General features: G+C 64.8%; 2 protein-coding genes across 2 annotated transcripts in view; both read right to left on the bottom strand.

Moving 5' to 3' along the window:
- EMIHUDRAFT_114758 (hypothetical protein) overlaps window positions 1-1438 on the bottom strand; it is a gene marked incomplete at both ends in the record, with an annotated part of 2763 nt that extends 1325 nt beyond the window's left edge. Inside the window, 2 exons of the mRNA XM_005779690.1 lie at window positions 319-556; window positions 800-1438. Coding sequence (XP_005779747.1) covers window positions 319-556; window positions 800-1438 — 877 coding nt within the window. The remainder of the gene's footprint in view (window positions 1-318; window positions 557-799) is intronic.
- Window positions 1439-5166: 3728 nt separating this feature from the next.
- On the bottom strand, window positions 5167-6182 carry EMIHUDRAFT_114757 (hypothetical protein; the record flags this gene model as incomplete). Its single annotated transcript, XM_005779689.1, has 2 exons — window positions 5167-5571; window positions 5658-6182. The coding sequence occupies 2 exons, from the start codon at window positions 6180-6182 to the stop codon at window positions 5167-5169; spliced, it is 930 nt and encodes a 309-aa protein (XP_005779746.1).
- Window positions 6183-8915: the final 2733 nt, after the last annotated feature.

Below are 8915 nucleotides of genomic sequence, written 5' to 3'. Positions count from 1 at the left end.
TTCACTCCCGTGTGTGGTGCGGTGGCAGCGCCACGCGCACGCGCTGAGCACGCCAGCCGCGGGGCGGGGACCACTGGGCTGAGTGCGCGGGGCGCCGCGTGAGTCCGAGCGGCACGAGCCCGCAGACAGCGGGGTGCGGTCGAGTGACGGCGGACTAAGCCTCCGCTCGAGCGCTGGCTGGGGTGCAGCCACGGCGTCTTTCTTTTCTTTCCGCCTCTAGCCTCGCATGCCGCGGCGAGCAGCGGCGTGCCGCCGTCGCGAAGCACCGCCGCGGGGTCCGCCTTCGCCTCGAGCAGCTGCGCCTAAGGAACAGCTCACCCACCGCTGACTCGTTCATTAGTTGGGCGCCGCCTTCGCCTCGAGGCAGCCGCGCCGCGATGTCGGCGTGGTTGGTGCGCGCTGCGATTGTGAGCGGGGTCATGCCGTCGACACAGGCCGCGCCCACTTCGGCGCCCGCCTCGAGCAGCTTCGCGACGGCGGCGGCGTGCCCCTTGTACGCCGCCGTGTGCAGCGCGGTGGTGCCGTCGGCCGTGCGCGCGTTCACGTCCGCGCGCGCCTCGAGCAGCAGGGTGGCGTGAGATATGGGGAGATGTGGGGAGATGTGGGGAGGTGTGGGGAGGTGTGGGGAGATGTGGGGAGGTGTGGGGAGATGGGGGGAGGTGTGGGGAGATGTCTCTCGCGCCTCGAGCAGCAGAGTGGCAGACGCCGTGTGGCCGCGGTTGCACGCGATGATCAGCGGCGTCGCCCCGTCGGCGCGGGGCGCGTTGACGCCGGCCCCTTGCGCGAGCAGGCACTTCACGAGGTCATGGCTCGGGTGGAGCGAGGCGAGGGCGAGGGCCGAGGTGCCGTCGGCGAAGGCCGCGTTCGCGCACGCGCCGCGCGCAAACGCCTCGGGCAGCAGCGGCGCGTGCGCGTGCGCGACGCAGAGCAGCAGGCCGGCGGACGGGGCGAGAGGCTCGGCCAGGTCGCGGCACCGGTCCTCCGAGAGCCGCTCGTCGAGCTGTAGCTGGAGAAGGCTTGGGCAGGCGCGCGCGTGCAGCGCGCCCGCCAGCGCCGCCACCGCCGAGTCGGTCAGCAGCCCGCCGCTCGAGATGTCGCCGCCGCCGCCGCCGTCCCGAGGTGGGTGCAGGCTGAGCGATGTGAGCCCGGGCACCATCGCGAGCGTCGCGGCGAGGCGCGGGATCCAGCGCGCCTGGCAGCCGTCGACCTCGAGGCTCCGGATGTTCGTGAACCGCCGCAGCAGCGCCACGCTCAGCTCCGACTGGTGCCGCACGCGCAGCACGCCGATGCGCCGGCACGCTGCCTCGAGCCGGCGGCAGCCGGCGGAGAAGGCGAGTAGGTCAGGGACCGAGCGGACCGCCTGCTGCTCGGCCACTACCACGAGCAGATCGTCGTCAAGGACGTCGAGGAGGTCGGCGCTGGAGAGTTGCATGTGCATGTGTGGCCCCTGTGTCAAAAGAATTTTTCCGCGGGCGCTCTGCGCGAGTGAGTGTGGAGTGGGGGTGTGACGTGTGAGGCGTGCAGTGTGGTGTTCATTAGCTCCGAGTAGAGGGGGCGTCCTGCAGTTAAGGGGAAACCTGGTACGCGGGGCCAACCCTCGGAGACCCGTGTTTACTTTAAGGCCCTTTCCCTGCGAACGCGCGCCCCCGGGGCTAGGTAGGGCTCTCTTGCCCGCAACCCGACACCGATCATCCGGCCCGCTGGGTGCGCTTCTGAGCTCCCCGGCCCTGGATGTGAGGTTGATAACTGCACTCCAAGTGCTCCAAGTTTGGCAGTCGCACGAGTGTCAAAAGAATTTAAAACAGCTTTTCGCACACGCTCGCCGCTGGCAAGCTCATTCACAATCTGCTCTTGCGATGGCAGTGTGAAGAACGACTGAGATGCGCTGCTTCTGGAGCCCCAGCCAGCTCTTGGTGGTCCAAGTCACCTCATCGAGGTACTGGGCCCGCGTCAGCTTGTTCTGCAGCGCGTTCGCCGCCTTCCAGAGGATCGCGCCGACCCCTTCCCGAACCCACCGAACGACTCGAACAGCAGCAGCCGCACGTCGACGTCCTTGTCCTCCCTGGCGTAGCGATACTCGCCGCCATAGGACGGTATGCGGCGATCGCCGCCCACCACCCTCCCCCCCTAGTATGCCATCGACCCGTCCCCTGCCCCCTCTCGCCCTTGCTCTTCTTCTCCCCCTCCATGCCCTCGCCCCCGTAATGCTGCTGTACCTCGACAAGCGCACCTGGACCCGGACGATGACCAGCGGATAGCCACGCTCTCAAGCGACGTGAAGGCCGCCCTCGGAGAGAGCGCACCCTGAGCGCACCCCGAGGAACCTGGTTTGTGGAGCTCCCGCAACTTACCCTTAGAGGCCACCATAACGCATAAGGGACCCCATTGTCCGTTTGCCACCAGACTTTTGAGGTAATAACTAAATGGATTGCACTCTCCCAAAGAACTGATGCATTCATAGTGCCTTCACATACTTACAATACCTCAAAGTTGAAAAACTCCAAAATAGGCCGTCAGGACTCTGTCAGGACTCCGTCAGGACTCTGTCAGGACTCCGTCAGGACTCTGTCAGGACTCCGTCAGGACTCCGCCAGGACAACCACTATCCCGCTGTGAATAGAGCCCTTAGCTAGAGAGTAGGGAGGGGTGTACAGTCGAGTTACTCCCGAGGGCAGGGACGGCCCTCCACTGAGGGAAAGGGCGCACGGGGACGGTATCGACCCAGCCACGCAGCTCTTTCCTCGCGTACAGCCAACGAGTTTGCTGGTCCACAGGCAGGCCAGGCCGTGAGCACTGGAGGGCTATGCGGCTCGCTCCGTCAGCCGACTTGCGCTGTCGAGCGGTCGAGCGCTTCGGGTTGGACCCGCGGGAGGGTCCCTGCGCGGCTGACATGGCCAGCCAAGCCGTGTGCGCTGCCGTGGGTGCTGCCGTGGGTGCTGCTGTGGGCGCTGCCGTGGGCGCTGCCGTGGGCGCTGCCGTGGGCGCTGCCGTGGGCGCTGCCGTGGGCGCTGCCTCGGTCAGCAGTCAGTCAGCCGCTCGGCGCTGGCCTGCAGGCCGCCGGTGGCAAATCGGGGGCGCGCGGGCCATGGACGTCGTGGCCGAGCTTTGCTGCCTATGCACGTTGCCGGCTGTAACGTTGCCTGCACAATGGCCGCGCCTCTCTTGCTTGTGCGCTTTTCATGGTCGAGCCGAGTGGCGCGAGAGTGAACGTGATTTCTTTTGTCTGTCAGGACTCTAAGTTTCTGTCAGGACTCTCAAGTTTCTGTCAGGACTCTCAAGTTTCTGTCAGGACTCTCAAGTTTGCTTGTCAGGACTCTCAAGTTTGCGTCAGGACTGCCCCATCAGGACGATTCCGCAGAGGGCGCGCACGGTCGAAAGGGGGGCTGGGCGTCTATCATTCACTGCTGGGGGGGAGGGGAAGGAGGGTTGCAGTGAAGGAAGGTGGAGGTCTCGTCGGAGGCACTTGTGAGCACTGTGAAGACCGTGCGCCGTCAGGACCCCGCCAGGACTCTGTCAGGACTCTGTCAGGACTCTGTCAGTGGACCCAGCGAAGGAGGGGCGAGTCTAGAGGCAGAGGCGTGGCAGGACGGGTGGGACGAGGAGGGAGGAGGAGCATGTGCCGATGGGGCTGAAGGTTGCTGGCATCCTGGATGTTGCAGGACAATAGCTAACACTAGGCACGTCCTATGCGCCGAGTGCGAGGCGGTGAAGGGGGAGAGGAGGGAGCACCACCGGGCGATGAGGAAAGGCGCGGCGGACGTGCTCAAGGCGCTACGATGGACGCCGCCGAAGTCAAGGAGGCGGACACTCGCCCACACCGCAGAGTGCGAAGCCCAGGCGCTCGCTGTACGCGCCATTGCTGGGGCGACGAAGAGATGCGCGGGGAGAAGGGAGAGCGACGAGGAATGGGAGGCGATGGAGCAACTGCTAGCTGGACGACTACCCGAGCCGAGTGTGATGGACCAGGACCCGCCAGAAGACATCATGAGGGAGTATGACACACGGGTGGTGACTTCACTCAGGGAGTCGGGCGCGGGATCGCCGGAGGCGGAGTCAACAGGATCAGGCAGAGAAGACGAGACGGCGGCGGGGCCGCAGCCGAAAAAGGCTAGGAGGGGAGGTCGGGCCCGCCGTACAACCATCGAGAAGCAAACAGGAGAACGAACCGGCGGGGGGGGGGGGGGGGGGGGCACCGGAGCCGGGGCAGGGAGACCGGGCGGAGGGGTTTTGAATGGTGACGCCGTCGCCAAGGGGGAGTGTATGTCGTCGAGCGTGTCCTTGTCTGGTGTTTACTAGCTCCGAGTAGAGGGGGCGTTCCGCTGCTGCTAGGGAAACCTGGAGCGCGGTACTAACCCTCGGAGAACCGTGTTTACTTTACGGCCCTTTCCCTGCGAACGCGCACCCCCCCCAGGGCTAGGGCTCTCTAGCCCGCAACCCGATACCGATCATCTGGCCCGCTGGGTGCGCTTCTTAGCTCCCCGGCCCTGTGGATGTGAGGTTGATGACTGCACTCCAAGTGCTCCAAGAATGCGAGAGCGATTGAGCCTGACTGTTCTTCACCTTCCTACCTAACCTATCCTAAGCGATTGTGGAGGCGATGCGCTCCCCACTCCCGTTCCCCTGTGTCACTGATCGTCCTTCCAAGATCCTGCTCGTGCAGGTGGGGACCCTGTCCTTCTCCCGTCCCTCGTTTTGGTTTGTCTGTTTTCTTTCTTCCTCGAGGCTAGATGATCCGTCCACAACGAAAGAGCCGACCTTGTACATCGCCATGAAGTACAGCGATCGCCATCTCGCTAGTCTCTCCGCAAGGCCTCCCGACCGCGTCGAACTCACGTCTCTCTCGGCTACGGGACCGGCCCTCCAGCTTCGGCTGAGGGCTCTGACAAGCTGCCGAGCCCCCAAATCACTGTGAAGAGTCGTGATTTATTGTTGGTTTTCAACCCCCCCCCCCTCCCCCATCCCCCCCGCATATGACGCTCTTGTGACGGAGCTCGGAGGGAGATATTTTTAGCAATACCAAACAGTTTAAATGTAATACATGACGGCGCGGCGGCCGGCGCCCGTTTTTCTCGTGGCGTCCCGTCGCGCGCGCGGCGCGCGCTCTCTCTCCTTCTCTCCCCCTCTTCTTCTCTCTCCTCAGACCCTCTGCCTCTCGATCACACGGAATCACACGCTGAGCACGTGCGGCTCGTCAAAGGTGTCCTTGGACTTGGGGTCCCACCCACCCTGCAGCAGGAACGCTCCCGAGGGCAGGGCCGACAGGGACGCCGCCACGCGGGGCGCGGGCGCGCCCTCATCGCCGCCCTCGTGCACGCACTCCCAGCGGGCCACGTCGCCGTCGACTCGGACGCGCCAGGTCTCGTCGAATGCACGGAGGCCGGCGCCGCCCTCGTACCCGCCGCCGCCGAGGCCGGCGCCGCCGAAGACCAGGCACGAGGCCTCGCCCTCGGGCGCCGCGCTCGACGAGCCGCGCGGCGTGGGCACGCGGCCGTCCTCCGCCGACCCCTCGGGCCGCAGCTTGCGCCACGCCCAGCTGGTCGTGTCGAGCACGTGCACGTCGGCGGACATGCCCTGCGTCTTGGGTCGAGGCCCCCCAAAGACCGAGCATTAGACAGACTCGCCCAGAGGGCGCGGCCCGCGCACATGCTCAGTCCGACCGGTGCCTCGCCGGTTGTCGGCTGCTCGCGCATCTCGCCGGTCGCGCCGTCGAGAACGGTGACGCCGCGGAAGGTGACGACGACGACATCCTTGCCGACCGTGCACGCGCTGTGACGCGAGACGGGGCCGCACGGCATCGGCTGCACGAGTCGCTCCCACGTCAGGCTCGCGACGTCTAGCTTGTACACATCGTCGAGGAAGGAGCCGCCCGAGCCCGGCGCCGCCGGGTCCCAGCCTCCAAACACGTACAATGAGCTGTCCACGATGGCGGACGCCGGGTACATGCGGACGCCCGGGCCGTCTCCGGCGGGCGCCAGCTTGGACCACGCGCCGTCCTCGTACGACCAAAGGTCGTTTGTGCACGGCGAGCCGGCGCCATCAGTCAGTCCACCGAAGAGGAGAACGCGGCCCGCCTCAGTCACGGCCGCCGCGTGACCGCTCACGCGCGGAGCTTTGCCACGGAGCGTCGACCACGAGGGCACGGTGACGCCGACTTGCAGGCAGTACAGCAGCGCGCCGGGCATGTCGTGGGAACGGTTCGCCCTCCCTGGGTAATCTGGGTCGGGGCCCCTGGGTCGACGATCAGCTCCGCCACGTGTGGAACCTGGAGCTTGTGTGTGTGTCTTTCTACATACATACAACAACTGTTGTGCGAGGCGTGAACCGCGCCATTCGCTCTCACCTGGCAACCCTGTCTGCACGTCTCGCGCGCGCGTGAACAGGGCTCCAGGCCCCAAATTACGTGTGAGTGTTAGAGTTGTTTGGTATTGCTAAAAATCTCTCTCTCTCATACATAGGATTGAGAGCAGCCTCGCTCTCAATCCTAGAAGTCGAAGGATTGTGAGCAGCACTCCTCGCAATCGTAGCATCTCTGTGCGACTGTGTCGCACCCACGCTCGCAATCCTACGTCTTCTTTCTAGGACTAAGAGCAGCTCCGCTCCCAAGGTGACTGGTGACGCCTACGACTACTACCAGCGCGCTCGCAATCCGAGCAAAGCCTAGGATTGCGAGCAGCTTTGCTCACAATCCGAGCAACATGCCTCCGATTGCGAGCAGTAGCGCTCGCAATCCTACATCTTGTACAGTAGGACTATGAGCGGCGGCGCTCACAATCGTACCCAAGATCCAAGGATTGCTAGCATGCGCACAGGGGGCGCTCCCAATCGCTCCAGCCGCGAGCGCTTGTGAGTGAGCGCGCCGGGAGGGTCTCCTCACAATCCAAACAGTGATCGCACCGATTGCGAGGGGACGCGCTCGCAATCCTAGAAGTCGTAGGACTGTGGGCGGTGTCGCTCGCAATCGGCGAAAGTTCTAGGATTGCGAGCGCTCCTGCTCGCAACCGGAGGCATGTTGCTATGATTGTGAGCCAAGCTGCTCGCAATCCTAGACTTTGCTCGGATTGTGAGCGCGCTGGTAGTAGTGGTAGGCGTCACCAGTCACCTTGGGAGCGGAGCTGCTCTTAGTCCTAGAAAGAAGACGTAGGATTGCGAGCGTGGGTGCTCACAGTCGCACAGAGATGCTACGATTGCGAGGAGTGCTGCTCACAATCCTTCGACTTCTAGGATTGAGAGCGAGGCCTCTCAATCCTAGCGGTCTAGAAAAGAAGGTTCACCAACACTGCAGACTCACACGCTTGTTATTGAGCAGAAAATTATCGTTCATTGCGGTCGAGTTCGTAAAACGGAAACGGACCTGTGGACGCGAACGGCATGTCGAGACTGGTTATCAAGCCGATCGCCAGCCGTCAAGCCCCACCAGACATGCCGGTGCTCCTCCGCCCCCCTCGCCAGCCATCTTTGACCCTCTCCCATTTGGCATCCCTTCAGCGGCTAACCGCGGCGGCGTCACGGCGTGCTCAAGAGGCGGAACAGGCTGCGAGGGTCGCTGAGCTTGTGCAGGGACGCGAGTCTACTGCGCTGAGCGCCGCTCCCCTGGAGATAACGGTGGAGGATGCTGCGGAGAGAGTACAAAAGCAGCTGAAGCGATTGCGGGACGAAGCGCCGGTGCCGGTGACAGAGGCCTGGCGCCGGCAGATCAAAGCCGTTCTGAGCACAGGAGCGGGAGGCTTCGCAAGTGGCGCTGACGGCGGGAGAGAACCATCGTTGGCCTATGCAGGGGCCTCGATGCCGACGGTGGCAGTGCCAGTTTCAAACTTCTTGCAGGTGGCAGAAGCAGAGGCATCCGGCGCAGGAGGAGACTTCGGCCTGCTCAGCAGCGGCCAATTTCAAGCAAGGCTTTGGCGTGGGGGAGAACTCATCTCCCTCGGACACTTTGACACGGCGGTGGAGGCGGCGGCGGCATACGCGCGGGCGGTCGCAGTGGAAGGCGCGCCGAAGGAGACGATGGCTGGGGAGTCGGCGGCGCCGGCGCCAGTGATGGCGACTGAGGGGGCATCAGGTTTAGCGCCAGCCGCTGCCTCTGAAACTTCGCCTTCTCCCTCTCCACTTGGACCATCGCCGCCGCCGCCGCCCTCGCCGGCTGAGGGTGCTTGGTGGTAATGGGGCAGGGGGCGGTGTGCGAGCGCGTCTCTTCGCTGGTCGCGGCGTGTCGGTGTGAGCTGTGACACGCACGGGGGTGCCCCCCACATGTGCGCACACACTCACAGGCACACACCCACGCCGCGCAACGACACGGGTCAGTGTGTAAAGGCTGACCTAAAGATCCGAGAGCGGCCGCGGACTTTTGGAGGACTCACCCAGATAAGTTTAAACGCACACAGCCGCTCCTGGAACTGCAGCTAGTTGAGACATGCAATCACGCCCCCAGCGCGGCGGCGCCTGGCGGCGGCGTGAGTCCGCGCGGTGCGTGCGAGAGAAGGAGCGTGGTCCCGCGCGCATGCTGCGGCGAGGCGAGGTCTGAGGAGAGAGGAAGGCGGAGGGATGCTGGGCCGGGACTGGAGCGTCGGGCTGAGCGAGGTGGCGCCGCTCTCGCGTGGAGAGCTGTCCCGGTGAGGTACTGATGAGAGGGTTTGGGGGTTGGGCGGGAAAGGGGGGGGGGGGGGGGGCCTAATTGGGGGTTGGCTTTGGGGGGGAAATTCACCCCGGGGGGGGGCCCCCCGGGTTTTGACCAAGATTTGCCGCCCGCAAAAGCAGCCCGCCGCCCCGGCCGGGTCCTCCTTGTCATAAGAACCAGTTGCCGCCCCCCTTGGGCCTCTTGAGGAAGGAGGGGAGGGGGCATTTCCCCGCCCCCCGTTCAATCCAAATTCCTCCGCCCCGGGGGACCCCTTATTTTTAAAGCGGCCCCCCCCCCGGGGGGG

The sequence above is a fragment of the Emiliania huxleyi genome, assembly GCF_000372725.1.
Source record: "Emiliania huxleyi CCMP1516 unplaced genomic scaffold EMIHUscaffold_229, whole genome shotgun sequence".
NCBI lineage: Eukaryota > Haptophyta > Isochrysidales > Noelaerhabdaceae > Emiliania > Emiliania huxleyi.
Note: the sequence above shows the minus strand (reverse complement) of the source record. Positions and strands in the feature narration are given on the sequence as shown.